This window comes from Myotis lucifugus, unplaced genomic scaffold (assembly GCF_000147115.1).
Source record: "Myotis lucifugus unplaced genomic scaffold, Myoluc2.0 scaffold_14, whole genome shotgun sequence".
NCBI lineage: Eukaryota > Metazoa > Chordata > Mammalia > Chiroptera > Vespertilionidae > Myotis > Myotis lucifugus.
This window is the reverse complement of record NW_005871062.1, coordinates 773,510-792,778: the sequence shown is the minus strand read 5'-3', so window position 1 is coordinate 792,778 and position 19,269 is coordinate 773,510. Positions and strand designations below refer to the sequence as shown.

Sequence of the window (19,269 nt, the reverse complement as noted above, 5' to 3'; positions counted from 1 at the left end):
TGAGCAGCCAAGCCTGAATGAGGTGTCACTGGAGACATCAGAGAGGCAGTGGAAACATTTCTTTTCTTTTTTAAAATCTTCACTGGATGATATTTGTCCATTGATTTTTAAAGAGAGTGGAAGGGAGGGTGGGGGGAGAGAGAGATAGAGATAGATAGAGAGAAACATTGATGTGAGAGACACATCGATTGGTTGCCTCCAACATGTGCCCCAACCAGGCCGGGGATCAAACCTGCAACCAAGGTATGTGTCCTTGACAGGGAATTGAACCCATGACCCTTTGGTCTGTGGCCAATGCTCTAACCACTGAGAAAATCAGCTTGGGCTCTTTTTTTATTTGTTTTATATGTTTTTATTGATTTCAGAGAGAGGAAGGGAGAGGGAGAAAGAGATAGAAACATCAATGAGAGAAAAATATCCATGAGCTGTCTCCTGCATGCCCCCTCCCAGTGATCTAGCCCAACCTGAGCATGTGCCCTGATCCAGAATCCAACTGGTGACTTCCTGGTTCATGGGACGACGCTCATCCAAATGAGCCACACCAGCGGGGCCAGAGTGGAATCATTTCTGTGGATGAGATGTTGAGACTCTGAAGACTATGGTCTGTGGGTGGATCCCAATTGTAAATGCTTGAAATAACATGCTTTCAGTCACCTATAATATTTGGTACAAACTTGTGTCTATAATTTGTGGTATTTAAATTAACATTTTAGAATCTGATATATAATTTAGTGATTTTCAGATCTTGATTAATAGTAAACAAAAGAAAAATAACAGCCACAAGGGAAGTAACAATACCATTTATATAATGTTTCAAATCTATGACAAGCTAATTGGAAATACGAAGTCTGAGGTACTTTTGGCCAAATTATTTTTTAAAAATCTTAAAATGCCAAAAAGACAGAAATAAAGAATAGAACAACTTTAAAAAAATGTCCTCAAAATGGGATTGACTTTTGAGCCAGGCTCCACACCTAATTAATTATGTGTTCACTTCACTCCTCTCTACTATAAGGGGGGAAACAAAAATGAGTAAGACAGGGTTTTTACTCTTAAGGCTCTTGCCATCTATCTAATGGGAGAGACAGGCTGGCTAACCAACAGCTAAGAGTCAAGGAGATAATTTAGAGTTGACCATTGGATTTGTCTTTGTAGGCAGTAATTCTAAGAATAAGAATAGCTGCCTTCCTGCCAAAGCTAATATGTGAGCTGTTGGTGTTCTTAGGCGTAATTCAAATAATGAGTCAAACCAAACCTGAGAACAGGTAATTGAAAACATTGCATTGGTTACCAGTCTTTGTTCTTCAGACAGAAAACTACCATACTATTTCTTCTTTTTTTGAGAGAGAGCGAGAGAGAGAGAGAATTTGTTGTTCCACTTACTTATGCATTCATTGGTTGCTTCTTGTATGTGCCCTGACCAGGGATTGAACCCAAAACATTGGCATATTGAGACAATGCTCCAACCAACTGAGCTACCCAGCCAGGGTGCTATTTCTTCACTGTATTGAATTTGGCAACTTCAAGTGGTGTTTTCTGGGATGTTCTGTCAATTCTGCTTTTAAAAAAATATATATTTTATTGATTTTTTACAGAGAGGAAGGGAGAGGGATAGAGAGTCAGAAACATCAATCAGCTGCCTCCTGCACACCTCCCACTGGGGATGTGCCCGCAACCTACATGCCCTTGACAGGAATCGTACCTGGGACCTTTCAGTCCACAGGCCGACGCTCTATCCACTGAGCCAAACTGGTAAGGGCCAATTCTGCTTTTAGAAAGTTGCTCTACTACCTGAATAGTTTCCTTTTGTTATTCTGAAATAGTAATTATTCTTTATTTTTATTGCTTTGCGATTTTTTCAGTTTCATGTTTAATATTAAGGGCACCATCATTCTGTACTGAAAATTGTCTCTCAGGAAGCCACCCATTAATTGCTCCTTGTGATTTTAAAGGGAGATGCCTTTCTTTAAGATGGCAGTGGAGGTGGTTGTTACAAAACTAGACATAATTAACGTCGGTTAATGGTGAGTTTAGTTTGAGAGCTAAGAAAGAGTCTCTAAGATAGGCTATTCTTTAATAAATCACTGATCTTCATAGAGTATCCCATTACTATGGTAATTCTTTCACTGCTGTGGGTTCAATCCTCAGTCAGGGCACTTACTCATGAGAATATATGGCACCTCAAAGCTTTTTATTTGTTTGAACTAAAAAAAAATTTCCTTTTGATGACAGACAGTGATATTTGGCTATTATAATTCAAATCAGTTTTCAGAGCTGGTGACATTTTCAAGGAAAAAGAAGTAAGAAAGGATGAAAGAATGAGCTGAGGTATACTTTCTATAACATACAAAGAGAAAATGAGAACTGTACACAGATAAAACATTCAGACTTATTAAGAAATTAGGAAAGTTTCTCCATCAATGTATTAAGTGCATGCACTCAGTATTTGCCTCTCAAATGACTAGGAGGCAGCATCGTCTCATGGGAGGAGGGGAAGTGGGTACTAGAAGCTTCTGTTCTTCATGCTTCCTGTGCTGTCCTTGTCCAGATGGCCTTAGATGCTGGGAAGTTCTCATTTAGTCAGTCAACCTCCTGCTTCCTGGTAAAGTTGTCCCTTAATCATATGAAACAATATCCCTAATGCTAAAAATAACCAGAGCCTGAGTCCAAGACTTCATGTTGACCATCTCGTGTACCTGGTAGCCCTGGGGAGTAGGATGTCCTCTCACTCATCTTTAATAACATACACTATCATAGCGTCACATAGTGAAAGCTGCCTCCTTAATAATTATTCCTGGAATATAACCGCCCATGGAGTGATTATTGACTTGCCAAATGGAACACTGACTTTGTAGCATAGTTTTTTGTCTCATGGAGACAAAAACACTTTTCTTATAAGAGGTATTTTGTTGTTTCATTTGTGGGGGAAAGGGACAAAGTAAGACAAAAATCTCCAAAACATCCTATGAGTAAATTACTTCTTTGATAGAAATTACAGTCCAAGTTCAAGTCATAACTATAACTAGTCATAGTTTTGTTCAACTCTTTTCATTTTGCTGAACTTCAATTTCTCCAGTTGGAAAATGAATATGCATCTGAAGGGGATGATATTTCAGAGGTAAATGTGGGAATATAGTGGAAAGAGCAAACTAGGCAACAATCTTAGCTGAATATGTTGAGACACATAAATATAGGATGTAGGGAAGCACAGGACTTGGTTGGAATGTCTATAAGGCAGATTCTCCAAAAAGTCGGGGGCCTCTGAGGGGACCTTGCTGAAGACAGCAGCCCCTACCTTGACTTTTCCAAACAAGTCCAATCCCTCAGGGTGTTTTGCTAGAATCTCTATGTTTAGTCTTTAAAGACCCAACTTTGTAGAAGCATGTGCTTTCTCAAGGGTACTTACCCTGCTGATTTTATCTAGAGGTTAATTTTAGTTCAAGCTGTTGTGACAATAAAAGTCTAAGGAGGCAGGCGAACAGGACTGCTTTTTACTTCTAAAGGAAAAACTTTTCTCTTTCACAGAAAAGTGTGTCAGAGCAATCTGTTCATCCTTTGCTCAGGGTCTGCCTGTCAGCCCCGGCAATAGGATATTTACATTTATTTGGATTTTGTTTTCACTTCCGTGACTGATTCTTTCTGGATCCTGGGGCATTTATTCAGCCTCTGAATTCGCTTGTTTATTTATTCATTCATTCATTTATTCAGTAAAATTTTGTTGAGTGTCTAATATGTGTCAGGCACTATCCTAAGCTCTGAGGATATAAGAATGTACAAAAAAAAAAAAAAGAGTAGGGTTCCTGACTTCACAGAGCCTACTTTCTAGTGGGAGAGATGGATAATAAATGCACAAGCAAATAAGTAAACAAGGTTATTGCAGATTGTGAAAACTGGTGAAAAGAAATAAAAAGGGTTATGGGATGGAAGGTTACTGGGACAATCACTTTCAGGTAGGTGTCTGTAGAGATGCCATTGAAGCTAAGACTTGACAAATGAAATACCAACAACCTTAGCTTCTAAGTCTGCCAAGGTAGAGAGGTTATTCATATTAGTAATTCCTGGATGCTAAAAACGGCCCATCTAGACTTCCCCTATGCACAGTACACTTTGTTGACAAAACGCCCTTGGCAGAACGCCACATATGTCAGCCTCAGCTTTGTAGATTTCCTTAGTATTCTCCAGTAGGGTTGGTCCTGGCTATTCCAACCACTCCCTCATTTGGAGGGTGCAGGGAGTCCTCTGACTTTGTGGGGAATGTCCTGGCCTCCTAAGACCTGCTTGGACCAGTCTGCAGAGAAGGAACAAACATGTGCTTAGTCACAGCTGAACTGACAGAGGAGTGGCCACCTGCTTCCTCTGGCTCATTCCAGCCAGGGAGCTCCTGAGCCCATTAGTTACCTCCTGGGAACCAAGCTGACTCGCAGAGTACTGGCAGCTCGTTTGACCTGGAAGGGGTTGAGATACAAGGCTTGGATTAAAAGCAGGTAGAGCTGGTGGCTGCCTATATAATAAGTCTGGAATTATTTTTTCCTGACTTGTCCTCAATGCTTGAAATTCTACTGCTATAAGCTAGCATACAATCCATTCAATTTTTGAAAGGTTTGTTTTTTAGTCTTCAGGTTTCATTTATTTTTGGAGGAGGTGCCACTCTTTAAACATTATAATTTAACATCTTAGATGGGACTCACATAAATTTCTAAAAATGACAAGAGTCAGGTTTTAGGTGTCATACTCGGAATCTCATCTTATCCAGATTGCTCCACATCTAAAATGACAAATTCATACAGCCTGCCCTTGCTTAGAGCATGACTCCTAGCCTTCTAATTTTCCCACTGCAGTATTTCCCTTGCATTGCTCTGCAGCCTCCTTGAAGACCTCTCTTTCCATGAGAAGTTCACGGTCTGTGTATGATGTAAGACACATGCACACGTAACTGTAACTCAAGGTAGAGGGCTACGAGTCTACATCCACTGTCTCACACCATTCCGCTGAAAACTTCCCTTCCTCCTAATGATACCAGGGCCTAGTCTTTGAAACCTGTAAATAGTAAATTTAGAAAAAGAGTCTTTGCAGATGTAATTAGGTTAAGGGTCTTGAGATGGGGAGACTATCATGAATTATCCAGATGGGCCCTAAATGCCATCACAAGTGACCATATAAGGGAGAGGCAGAGGGAGATTTCACACATGTGCGTGAGTACACACACACACACACACACACACACACACACACACATTTGTGTTGATAGAGCAGAAAGATATTTGAAGTTTGGAGTGATGTGACCATAAACCAAGGAATGTTGGCAGCCACCAGAACCTGGAAGAGGTAAGGAACAGATCTCCCGTATAGCTTCCAGAGGGAACACCACCCTGCCCACATCTTCATTCTAACCCAGTGATATTGATTTTGGATATTTGCCTTCCAGAACTGTGAGAGCAAATTTCTGTTGTTTTAAGCCACCAAGTTTGTGGTAAATTTGCTATAGTAGCCACAGGAAACTAATATAATTATTAAATCAATGGAAGCCACCCATGTTCCCTGCCCACTTGCAACACCCTCTCTCTACCCCCTGGTGGTAACCAGCACCTTGACTCTGGTGTTTATTATTTTCTGAACTTCATTATACTTCTATTAAATATATATTATTCTGAAATATGTCATTTATATATTGTATGCTCCTGAATATTGCCGTTTCCTTTCTGTATATTTTTATTTATCTATAAATACATGTATTTTATAAATTATACTGTATATGTTGCTACATATAGTTCTAGTTCATTTTCACTGTTGCATAGTATTCCAAGGTGTGTGTGTGTGTGTGTGTGTGTGTGTGTGTGTGTGTGTGTGTATACCACAATTTTAAAATCAAATTTTCAGTTGATAGAGATTTAGGTTGTTTCTAGGTTCTTGGTCTTTCAAACAGAGATGTAATAAACATTTTTTTGCACATATCTCCTTGTACTCAGGTGCAAGAATGTTTCTAGGATTTTTACCAAAAATAGAATTACTAGATCAAAGGTGTGTCATCTTCATCTCTGTCAGAGTTTGTCAAATTGCTCTGCGAAAGTACTGATGTACATTTGGTGGGTTGGATTTTGACAGCTGGAGATTTCAATAAGAGGAATGATGTGTACCAAAGTTGTAGAGATGGGAGACACAGGGAGTGGTAAGTAGTCAGTTCTCTTTGACAAAGCAATGGTTCTCAGTTGAGGCATGAAAGCAAACCTGGATTTTTTGGGGGGGAATTTTTGCAATCTTTGCCGTCTTTTGCCCACTCTCTCCACATACGAGGATGTCTTCCCAAGGAACTGATACATTCTCCCAGGAAATTGTGGCATGTTTTGGTTGAGAACCAGTAGGCTGGTGTCTGAGAAGAAACAGAGAGAGAAGAGGCCGGAAAGCTTGGCTGGGAGGACCACTGCGAGGGCTGGGATGTCAGGCAGGAAAGAACACGTCAGTCAGGGGGCACCGAAAATGTCTGAGCAGAAGCTGAGCACCTACCTTTCTGCGGGTATCCAGAGCATCGTTAGGCTTCAGTCTCTTAGGTTAAGAGATTTGGAATAAAGGTTTACATATTTGACCATGTGTGTCGAGCTTTGGCCTCTGACAGCACTTGTCTCAAGTGTCCTTCCAACCTTGCTCATTGAGGAGTCACTTTATAATTCAGTGAGCTATTGCTCCCCTGGGTCTCTGGATCATTGAGATTGCTGAAGAGTTGGCTAAGGTTGGCATTTCTATATTTTAATTAAATTACCAATGTAGGAAAATTCAGGAGTTAAATTCTTCTCATGCACTAATAGAATATAACATGTTATATTGGTAAAATGTGTGTATTCTGTGGAAAAACATAACCATCCAACTAATGTATAGTATGAAAAAAAGACATAAATATTGATTTAAAAACAGAGTACCAGTACAGTGTGTGTGTGCATGCATGCATACCTTGATAAAGATTAGGAAAAGGCTCAAAACATGAAAAGAGTTGTTTTTTAGGTTTATGGCTTATTTTTCCTATAAAGGTACAGGTACCCCACCTTCTTAGCAAAAATTGTACTTTATTAATCACATACAAATCTTTAGAACTATAAATGTTAGAGAAACCTCATCTATTTTGGCTCTTTCAACTATGACACATAGATGAGGCGACAGTCTGTGAGGGGAAGAGGCCTGCTGGGGTTGGAGGCTACCGAGTCCCAGCTGAAAAAGTGCTAGACCCCTCTGCCACAGGTCCTCTCCAACAGTTCAGATTACCTTGTTTGGCTGGAAAACATTAGACAACTAGTGTTATTGAGTCTATTTCAATTTCACATTTGGTAGTTAGTCAAAATAATGATTTTAATATTAAAGTTGACCATATTTAACACATTTTAAAAACATTTTAATAGTTTTTCATAATTCTCAAGGCGAATGGTCTTTTTTGGAAATCTTTTCTAAAGTAACATAATGTTTAGACGAGTATGAAAATAAAAACTTTCTATATTACTTGATATCTCCCTTCATGTCTCCTAGAAGTGTACAGAGGAACTTGCTGGTAGTAAAGATTGCTTTAATAACATGTCCTATATTCATAAACTAAGCCATCATCTCAGATGTATTAGGAGGGTGGTGGGATGGAAGAATAGTCCAGAGGGGTCTCAAAGTCTGAGATAATTGTTGGAAGAAAATGCCTATTTGGGGTGGCTTGACACTAGACTTGCCAGAGAAATCAGGTTGAACTAGAAGGAAGTTTTAGGGTCTAAAGTTTTGGAACTACACTATAAACACCAATAGCCAAAAATAAACAAACAAATAAATAAAAAAATTAAAAATTACCTTGTAATTCTACCATTCTAACACACTCATTGCTTTCTTTTTTTGTTTCTGTTAACTGTTAGTCCTTGACTTTATACCATCATCTCAAGTAACTTTAAATACAACATAGTTAAAATCCTGCATTCTTTTTTTAACTCAACATTATATTGTGAACAGTTTTGTCTTAGAGCTATTTTGGTTGCCAGGAACATTAACTTAGTTGAGTTATATTACCTGAGAAAAAAGGTGTGTGTGTGTGTGTGTGTGTGTGTGTGCGCCTAACCTTAGAGAAATTCAAGGACAGGAACCTAAGCGGTGAAGCTCCAGAGGCACTGGAGCCGGGACCCAGAAAGCCATCAGTCACTGAAGCTGCTCCTTCAGGGGCCTTTAATGGGGTCCCTGCTTATTTTTGCATTTCTGTTCTGTACTCTCCTAACTTCAGATGTGCATTGTCAATAATGGCCACCCCAGACTGCATGACTACAATTCCACAATTTTCAGTCATCTCTCTCTAGATCACTTAAAGTCAAATCCTGATTTGATTTGCCTAATTTATCTTTTCCATTCAGTTAGGCCACAAACAAATCAGAGGTTTCTGTTTATCCCATGGATTGGCCGTCACTAGCTCAGGTTGACATACCTTGGTCCACTCGGGCGTGGGTGGGAAGGTGGAACACATGCTCTAGATTCTAGCTCTGCAGACAGCAAAGGATATGCAGGAACAACCCTCCCTCCCCCTAGCAGTGAGTGTGGGTGAGCAGGCACCAGCTCCGATATGGTTGTGTAGTCTTTTAAAGAATGCCCAACATTGCATCAAATGACTGTTCCATAATTTATGATCCCACTAGAGGCCCAATGCACGAAATTCGTGCAAGAGGCTCAGCCCTCGCAGCCCTGGAGGCAGGAATGTCGTCCGGACGGTTGTTCTGCTGTTTGGTCTAATTAGCATATTAGCTCTTTATTACATAGGATTCCTCTGCTCTTTTACTTTAACTCCTTTCAATTAGGGGGCTACAAGTGAAACTATGCTGAACATTTGTGCATACATAGTCCCCTTTGCCCAGATTATATAAAATAATTTTTAAATTACATAGAGATTGTACCCTCGGAGGACCTTCAAGATACAAAGCATAACCTTGCTTTTTTGTTGTTTGTTTATAAAGTGTATTTGCTAGAGATTTATACATAGATAGCCATGGGAAAAATAATAGGATGTGATACCTTGGGTTTGCTTCAAAACACTCTAAAAAATTGGGGGTAGGTGGGTGATAGCTGAAACAACGGTGGTGAAACGTTGATGACTGTTGGAGCTGAAGGTGGGCACAGGGGATTTATTATATACTATTGTCTTTATTTTGCTGTTTACTTCCCACTTGCCTTCTCTTCCTCTCCCTTTAGGCTTTTTTGTTGTTTCCCACATGTTTCTTCTAGACACTTGCTTCCCCCACACCGCCCTCTGGATTCCCAATGTTTTCCCCTCAGATTCAGTCATCCCTAATACCTGTTTAATAGTTTCCTTTTCCTTAAAAAAACAAAAACAAAAAAAACCCCAAAACAAACTTCAAGTCCATCCTCTATCCACCCATTCAATAATTCATTTAAGTAAAATTTTGAGCCTATGTATAGGGCAAGACACTGGAACAGGTACAACATTTAGTCACGCCCATTGCTTTAGACGTCACCAGACAGCTATTAAGAGGAATGCAATCACAGCTTACTTTGGATCATGAGATAAGAGATAGATAAGCAGCTTAACACTCTTGGGAAGAACTATATTTTAGAAGAGGAGCCACGTGCCCTGCGGTGGAGTGGGCAGTATGATAAAGCGCAGGGCACAGCAGCAGGCACAGCTGGGAAGAGAGGGTCTTCTCCTTCAATTCCTACCTCCTCTGTACCGTCTTTTTGCCCAGTGGTTCAGCCTTTAAGAATTTCAAACTAAAAGCTACAATTTGAGATCATATGTAGCTAGCAAAATGAAAATTGTACATATTAAGATCCTTGGAATTTTTGTAACCTTCAATATAAAGCATTAAAGTGTCTCAAGTGCTCAAGGAAATTAATATTTTATATTTAGGCTGAAAAGGCAAAAATCAAATCATGTGGTTTCATTTTCTATTCATTTCCCTACACAGGAATAGATGATAAATATTACGTGAGCTAAATGAAATTGCAGAGTAATAATTCTAGGGTCTTTCTGCTTTCGAAAGTCACAATATAAAAAAATCTCAAGGAGGTTCCTGACTCCCTGAAGCTGGAACCCCCGGAGGCGTGACTGTACAACCTTGTGGGTGCCTGTGTCTTGCAGGGTTGGAGACTCTTGGAGCTCCCATGACTCCTCCACATGCCTCTCATGCCACTCTGCATTCTTCAGCTTGGATTATAATTTCATTTTAACTCGCCAGGCTCCCTCGTTGGCCTGTGAACCTCTGTGGGAGGACAGGGATTCTGTGCTTTTAATGCCTGGAATGCAGTTGGGCCTCAGTAAATATCAGCTGAATGAAAGACACCTCCCCCCAAAAAATTTTTCTTAAAAAACTTCCCATAAGTTCTCCCCGATAGATTCTCTTCTTTCTTGCACAGACCCAAGACGGTCCCATTCTTCAGCCTGACTCTGAAGACCTCCTGATAAGAAAGTAAATGCTGCAAGGAAACTGCCTGTCAGAGACTCGAAAACCCTCAGTGATTTTTCCCAAAGGAGCACCTGATGCAGAAGGGGCACCTGGACCCGTGTCATCCATAATATGTCTTTGCCATCAGCATTCCTTTTCCAAACAGGATTGTTACCTTTAAACTTAAACTGTTCAGTACTTAGGTTTGTTTTTTTTTCAACATAACTGATTAAGAATTTCCAAACATAAATTTATAACTAAAATCAAAAAATAATTGTTCCAAATCAGAATTTACTGTGAGTACAGCAGGTCAGCAAAAAAGTTTATTATTAGGCATGCAAGGAAACAGGTAGTGTACGGCTAAGTGTTTGGGCCAACTTTCCTTGAGTTCCTCTCCACTGGCTCCTGCTGTTAAATTTCCTTCTGTAGTTGCGATGGTTCGCCACGGTGGGTTGGCTTATTGTTATGAGAGGTGGATGGGGTGGGGAAAAAGCAAAGCAAAAGAAGGAACATGGGGTGAATGCAGCCTCCTGCCTCATTGCAGGAACTCAGGGCAGTTCCCCTGATCTGTGATGGTCATTTTCTCGATGTCAATGTTATTAGAGGTCAGGATATCTTTTAGATGGGTCACTGTTTCTGGAGGGAGATATGGGTTTCTTCCCAAGATCCAAACATGATCTACATGAAACAGCCAGACGATTGTGGTACAGGAGTACACGAGGGCGTAGTTCTCGTAGTCGGTGGCCAGGACCCAGTACGGAGCTGAAGGCATCACTGAGAACCAGAGGAGGGCAGTATTAGGAGGGACCAGAGCAAGAGAAACCTTCATCTGCAGGACCTGGAAGCCAGATTCTGGGGTCTTGGTTCTTCTAAATCAGTGGTTCTTAATTCTGGCTTCATGTGGGAGTTGTGTGGGAGCTTTGACCAATACTAGGCCCATCCCCACCCCTCCCTGGATTCTGATATGGAGGTGGTTGGTACTTTTAAAAAGTCCCCTGTGATTCTAATATGCAGCCAGAGTTCAGAGCTAGCATTCCTGAACCTCCCTGGTAGGACCTGGTAGCAGATTGGTCTCTAGAAGCCCATAGTAACTGTGGGGGGTGGGGGGGCGGGGTTGGCTGGACCCCCTAGATTAGCACTAGTGCATATAGAGGCACTACTGAGTTAAGCCGAGTCAAGAAGGTAAGGTCAGGAGCCTCAGGCTTTCTGAATCTGTACCACCCAGTTTTCTCTAGAACTTGACCAAGGGAGGAGTTAGTGGCTAACATTGGTTTGTTTGTTTCTCTTCCTGCTTGTCCTTTGAAAATCCTTCCATTCTTAAGAATATAGTAAATCAGGTGGTAACAAGTTTTAAGCTCTTCTTTACAAAGAGTCTATGAAGATTCATTGATTGATAGCTACATAGCTTTGAAAGCCCAAAATTAAAGGGGTTGTTAAGGGGAGAGATAGGGTATTTGCCCTCTCCATCTGAATCCAGAAATTTCCTCTGTGAATTTGACCTCCATGGCCAAGCTTCAAACCAAGGAAAACTCATAGCATAGCTTGTTAAAGTTAAGTGGAAGATGGACCCCCATGGGAGATAGATGTGTGCTGACCCCATAAGAACAAAAGACTTGGACACATATGCAGTCCTGGGTGATATGCTGGGTTTTAAACATCCTACCCCCTCCAATCAAAAATAATCTCACTGTTTGCCAAGTCAAACCAGAGCTAAGCTGCTGGACAAAGGAGGCAGTATGAGCGTGGTTAGAGCTTGGCTGGAGGTCAAGGACCCAACTGATTATCAGGACCACACAAGAGGACTAGTTCAGATGACCACCCACCAACATCCCTCCTACCTCTGACTTTCTACCTGCTTATAAATTTAAAAACAGTAGAACACTTGGAGGATGCCTGGACAGAAGCCTGGACAAGGCTGCAGGAGCTAGACTGAGTATTGTTTCTGACTTACATTTCTAACACGGTTGGTGCCACCTGCCTGGCTCACTCAGGAGAGCATATATTTACCATATATCTGCTACTGTGGCGTGTCAGCTGCTCTGTGGGTTCCCAGCTGGACTGAGAGCTCTTCAGCCCTGAGTGATACGTCAGCAGCAGCAGCATGCCCCGCTGCCCACACTCAGGCATGCGTATCCTGTCTTCCTCCCACAGGGTCTAGCGCTCATGCATAAATGTACCCAGATATTTTCCTTTTAGTAAAGAAAACTTCCATGTCTCTTTATTAGAAAACTTTGACTGTCAAGGTTTTAGGATAGGACCTTCAAGTTATCTAACCTGGCCTTGGAGACCCTCCCTAGTCTTGTCTTCTACTTCATGGACCCTTCAGGCCTTTTCTCATGCCATCCTCTCCACTTGGAACATTCTTTCCCATAATCTCCCATACACTCTGCAAAACCCAGTGTAAACATCTGACCTCTTCAACAATAAGTCCCTTCCTCCTCTGCTTCCCCAGCCAACAACTCTTGCCTCTTTTAGTTCCTCTTTGGCCTCCTTAAGAAGGTTGTGTCCATAATATTTGACCTTCCCTCCTATCCCCAACCCTCAACTGAGAGTTTGGAGACCTAGGTTTTAGTCCCAACTCTGCCTCTAATTAGTCCAATGACTGTGCTTATATCACCTAGCTTTTTTGCTTTCCTTTTTAAATCTTTATTGTTGAAAGTATTACATATGTCCCCTCCCCCCACCCCCATTGACCCCTTCTAGCCTGCCTCCTGTCATCTAGCTTTTCCTTATTTCACCTTCTTATTTGTAGAAACCACAAGAGAAACTGGCCTGTACAAAACCCTTTACAACATATAGAGCATGTGTTATCTAGTTTATCTACACAACATTAGGTGTAGATGTGAAGTTAGTTGCCCACAGTCATATGTGTGGGAAGAACTGTTTTCTCCTCTTCCCAGCATTCCTATCTTGGTCTACAGAATAAGAACTTCCTCTCTGCCCACTCTAGGCCCTTCATCAGTGGGGAAATGGGGGAGGAGGGTAGTGATTCCTCTTGCAGCTGGTCACTTCTGTGTCTGCCCCACAGGTGGGGAGAGGTGCTCCCAAGCACTTTTGGCATTAGAAAGTCTCACAGCCATGACCGGTTTGGCTCAGTGGATAGAGCATTGGCCTGCAGACTGAGGGGTCCCAGGTTCGATTCCGGTCAAGGGCATGTACCTTGGTTGTGGGCACATCCCTGGTAGGGGGTGTTCAGGAAGCAGCTGATCAATGTTTCTCTCTCATCGATGTTTCTAACTCTCTATCCCTCTCCCTTCCTCTCTGTAAAAAATCAATAAAATATATTTTTTTTTAAAAAAGAAAGTCTCACAGTTCTGAGCTGAATTAACCAAATTAATTCAGCAATAAAACTAATATATGGTACTTTCTCTGTTGCATATGTGCAATCCTCAGTTAGTCCAGAACTCAGAGGGCAAATGCCTGCGATTAAATATGGCTGGAAACAATATTTAAATGTGGCTGGAAAGTAGCAGACAGAACGAGGACTCAGACTTACCTTTACTCTTATCAATTTCTTGTCTCTAAGCTTTTGTACATGCTAGTTGTTCTGCTAATAACTACTAATTTTTTAGGCTTCCGTTTCCTCTAGGAAACAAGACTGGATTGGGTCTCCTACTGCTCAAGCGCTGTGTGGGCCAATCTGTGTTTCCTCTATTGCAACACTCACTACAGTTTGATAGTAAACTGCCTGGGTATTTGTCACTATCCACACTGAGATGTAGGCTCCTCAGGGACAAGGGCCTGCTCTGTCTTCCTCATCATTACATCTCCAGCAACTTGCTCAGTACCTGGCATGGAGTAGGTGCTCAATAAATAATTATGCATTGAATCATTATTGACACGCAGATGGGACACAACCGTATCCAGCCTAGGGCTCTAGCCCTCAGTTTGCTTATCTCCTGTCCCTGAAACCTCCTGAGAGAAGTGGATACTTACACCAGAAAAACTTTACTCCCAGCTTGGCAGGCTCAGTAAAGTTGCTCTGGGAGGCTTCGCCTTCAATTTGGTTCACAGTTCCATCAGATCTGCAATGAGTTAAAAAAATAAATAAATAACCTGAACTCACGCAAGCCAAAAATCGACGAAAGGCAAGATTTGTTACACTTAAGAAGCATAGTGGCCAACATTGTGATTTCTGGTTCAAGAGGATCTCCAAGGTAGGTTAGACTCCAGTTCTAGTCTTTCCTCTTCAGTTTGCGACTGCCTCTGAGACCAAGCGGAGGAAGACAACCTTGGGGAAATGAAAAGCAGCAATTGCAATGCTCTAGACCAGCGGTTCTCAACCTGTGGGTCATGACCCCTTTGGGGTCGAACGACCCTTTCACAGGGGTCTCCTAAGACCATCAGAAAACACATATATAATTACATATTGTTTTTGTGATTAATCACTATGCTTTGATTATGTTCAATTTGTAGCAATGAAATTGGGGGTCACCACAACATGAGGAACTGTATTAAAGGGTCGTGGCATTATGAAGGTTGAGAACCACTGCTCTAGACACTACATTAGGCCCTTGCACTTCAACACTGGTTTTTGGACTGTATGTAGTGGTCTGCAAGGCTCCAGAAAGAGGAAGTAAAAAAAGGGGGGAGAGAGGGAAGGAAAAACAAACAAAACAACCCAGTACACTGAGAATTCACTTTTTTTTAAAAAAGTGAATCACTTTTTTAAAATAGAAGAGGCCAAAACATGGAGCCTGGAGATCTGCAAGACCCTCTTTGGCCTTAGTGATCATCTTTCCCATAAAAGGGTTCTTACACATGAACTCTAAGACCCCTTTCAGTTCAGCAAGCTTCTGACTGAGTGTGGGAGATTTCAATGTACGCCAGGTAAAGCAGGCAGTGAGCAAACACCTTATTTCAGTGATTCTCAGGTGCATCCAGGTCTTAGAGACATTAAATATGAAGAAATGTGCATCTTACAACTAATGCCACCCTACACTTACAATTGGCAGTGTTATCTCTTCCTTAGTGGTATATAAAATGGTACTTATTTAAAAGTGATGGTCTTAGGGTGTGTGAAATTCTTTCACTCTTTTGGAGGGAGATAGCCTCATTTCTGGGTAACTCCCAGTGACCTCATGGACCCCGGGGAGAGCAGAAAGGCCTGGGGATGGAGGCAGCACAGAGGGAGGGTGCTCAGACACCAGGGTGCTCTTCCTAGGAAGCCGGGAGAGGAGCTGCCGTTAATCAGTCCTGGGGGGGGGGGGGTGTACTAAAATTAGAGCAATAGTATGTGTCAGAAAGTCAGTAGGCTTTGGCTAGTGGTGATGAATATCCTAGAAACCAGCCAACAAGCACCAGGTAAGGGAGGGTAGGAACTACTGTGCTGATCCTGGATGCCTTGTCTGCTTATCTTTAATTAGGGCCGCAGACAGAGCCCTGCTCTCTCACCTGGAACTCAGCCATTGGGAAGATGGTCCATTTCTATCTGCATACAGTTGCTTAGCAACAAACTAGTCTCTTCCCATCAGGTTTTTCCCCTTTTCATTATCATTTGCATTGTGCTCCAGAACATTTTTTAAAACACCACTCTCTGATCATAAACTCATAACTTGTTCATAGGAAAATGCATGAATTTTTCAAAAGTAGCAGCAGATGAACAATAATAGGAAATATTTATTAAAAGATTAATATACGCCAAACACTGGTCTAAGTGCTTTACATGTGTTGCCTCACTCTTAGTCACAAAGCCCTCTGGGGGGAGGTGCTATGATTATTGCCATTTTACCCAGGTGGAGTGGGAGGCTGAGAGGATTATTACAACTAATCTAAGATCTTGTCATTAGTAAGTGGCAGAACCAGGATTTGAAACCGGGCAGCCTTCCTCAAAAGCCTGAGCCCTTTAGCTCCCAACCCTGTGCCAGCTGCTTTGTCCCTCAAATTCTCTGACAGTGTCTAGTGTTTAGCTCAGACTCTCTGCTCCACTCACTGCAGGACTCCTGGAAGGAGAAATGAGACCATTTTCCAGAACTAGCAAACCTTTCTTCATGTCTCCTTGTACCTTAACCAGGTATGACCCGAGGCAAGGAGACCTAACACTCAGGATCCTGGCTAACTCTGAAGGAGAGGTGGGGAGATCACACAGGTCCTGGGATTTGTGTCATTGTCTGATTCTTGGTCATCGAGTGGGACAAAATATTTGCAATGTTAGGGCCTACAGAATTCCTGTGAGCTCTTCTGGGTGTCTGCAACTCAGTTCCTGTAACCCTTCCTGGGCTCTGAATGAGCTGAATTTTTCCCTAGAGACCCTTAAGGTCCTTACTTTGTTTCTTTGGTTTATGCAGGTCAGGGAATCGACCCATGGTTGGAAGCTGAGTGGATAATAGGATGGCCGCAGAAGGTCCCTTTGAGCCTGAGTAACTTCCAGGCTGGGCTGTAGTTATTTTCTTGAAGTTGAACACAATTCTCAGAGCCCATAGGGAACTGGGAGGACAACCCTATATTCTCAGCCTTTTTTTTGTGTGTGTGTCTGTCTCCAGTTCTCTTCCCGCGTCACTTCTCCCTGGGTCGGAATCTCAGCTTCATCACTTATAAGCTGTGCGACCCTTCCGCAAATTACTTTACTTCACTGTACCTCAGTTTCCTTACCTATAAAAATTGGGTTAATAATAGCATTACCTCAGGGTTGTTATGGGATTAAATCAATATACTGGGAAGGGTAAAAGTAGGTTTACAGCTGTGACTATGTGAAACACAGTTTATTCTTGAATTATTTATTAATTATTGTATTATTTTCCATATGAACAACTATAAACCTACTTTTGCCCCACCCTGTACATACACACTCATATAGGTACATACACATGTATATATACACTAGAGGCCCGATGCACGAAATTCGTGTGAGAGTAGGCAATCGCAGCCAAGGCGGCTGCCTGGATCCCGCAGCTGCAGCCCCGGCTTCGTCCCGGAAGGATGTCCAGTCTAATTAGCATATTATTTATTTATTATTATAGATATACATGCAGAATAGTGCCTTGCATATAGGAAATGCTTAATAACTGTTAGTTACTATTTTTATTGTTGCTGTTATCTTTGTTGATGGAGGGTGGGTAGGAGTTTTCCTGAGGCTTTTTAAAGTTTATGGTTGCTTTTCAAAATGTGAATTTGGGGATCAAACATCAATCTGGGAAAAGTGTAACAGAAAAGTACACTTGTATAGGATATCCTGTTCACATAACCTAGTATGTGGCTCCATATGTATTTGATCCTTGCTTAATAAGAAAAGGCATTTTCTAATAGCTGAAGCTGTCGGGAGATGGGATAAACTGTCATGGCTGGTGATGCGTTCCCAGTTCCTGGAAGCTGCAAGCAAAGCTGGATGCCACTGGCAGTAGCTGTATAGGAAGGGCTTCTCTCTTGGTTTGGAGGTCAGACAAGATGGTCCCTGATGTCCTTTGCTACCAGAGTATCTATTTTGCGGTGAGAACAGGAACCCTGAAGTTTGGGTTACCATTGAGTGCCCAGTGCCTCTTGCAGAATCCAGTGCACAATAGGTTGTCAGCAAGTGGGCAGGGAAATGAGTGACTTTTAGTCCCCACCGTCCTGCCTGCCAAAAGCTTTCCTCTCAGGGCCTGTTGTGAGCAGGCAGTCTAGACCCAGCCATGACCGAACCCTCCCTGAACTAGACTGCAAGGACACCCAGTCACTCCAGGACAGCTCTCTGCAGGATGTGCAACGCCTTTGAAGCCACAGCCACTCACCTCAGCTCCTGGTTTATCACTTTGATGTTTCCGTTTTCCATTAGTGAGTAGTTGGCTTGGATGCAGCTTCCCTTCTCAAAGCTCACTGGGATCTTCTCAATTTCATACCATCTTCCAAGATACTGCAGAGACAACAACAAGTAGAGCAAAACCCTGTGGCTCTCTGGGGACCTGCAAACTCTCCTCCATTGTTGTCTTTCAGAGCAGAGCCCTTTCCTGGGGAAACCAGGCAAAATGGGCTGCGTTGTTCCCAGTAGCAACTGAGCAAGATAATGATTCAAAGGAGAATAAGTGATTCGGATGTGTAGGCATTGACTGAATGCCACCTTCTATTCCTAAAGTGCTCTTTATTTAGATGCGCTCTGTGTCCCCTTCAGACAAAAATCTATGTGAAATTCGAATCTCTGTCAAAGTAAGGGATTAGATGACGTAAGGTGCCATCTCAAACGTTTTATGATTCTTCAAGGCATCTTTGAGTTGTGTACAAAGTTAGATATGTTCACTGTGAGATTCCAGAGGCGACTGAGTTCTCCTCATGTGACCCCACACAGGGAGTTGGTCTCAGAGGCTTTGGGCAGGTGATCAGGATTTAGAAGACCTGTATCATTCTTCCACTGGGGCCTGCTCTCAGTTCATAACTCTGGTGTACAGAGTCAACTTTAAAGGAAGTGTGCAACTGTGTGCTTCCATACATTGCCTGGCATAGAGACTGAACCAATTTACAACCTCCACGGAGGGTAATTTGGCAATATCTAGCACAACTAAATATACATATACTGTTTGGCCCAGAGATTACACTTCTGGAAATGTAGTGAAAGAAATGATGTATGCACAAGATTATTTGTTGCAGTACAATTAGTAATAATAAAAGACAGGAAACAGTCTCAGTGAGCATTAGTAGGGGGCCGAGTAAGTAAATAATGACATATTTAAACAGTGGAATGTTATACATCCTCTTTTAAAAGGGTAATGTGTAGCCCTAACCGGTTTGGCTCAGTGGATAGAGCGTCGGCCTGCGGACTGAAGGGTCCCAGGTTTGATTCCTGTGGGAATATACCCAGTAGGGAGTGTGCAGGAGGCAGCTGATATATGTTTCTCTCTCATCGATGTTTCTAGCTCTCTATCCTCTCCCTTCTCTCTGTAAAAAAAAAATCAATAAAATA

The 19,269-nt window shown here is 42.0% G+C and overlaps 1 protein-coding gene across 1 annotated transcript in view; it reads right to left on the bottom strand.

The window, feature by feature from the left end:
- Nucleotides 1-10,690: 10,690 nt before the first annotated feature.
- The window catches only part of APOD (apolipoprotein D), a 17,375-nt gene continuing 8,796 nt past the window's right edge, over nucleotides 10,691-19,269 (bottom strand). Inside the window, exons 3-5 of the mRNA XM_006084749.3 lie at nucleotides 18,107-18,228; nucleotides 14,337-14,425; nucleotides 10,691-11,174 (exon numbers count right to left, since the gene is read on the bottom strand). Of these exons, the coding sequence (XP_006084811.1) occupies nucleotides 10,936-11,174; nucleotides 14,337-14,425; nucleotides 18,107-18,228 (450 nt within the window). The 3' untranslated portion in view covers nucleotides 10,691-10,935. The remainder of the gene's footprint in view (nucleotides 11,175-14,336; nucleotides 14,426-18,106; nucleotides 18,229-19,269) is intronic.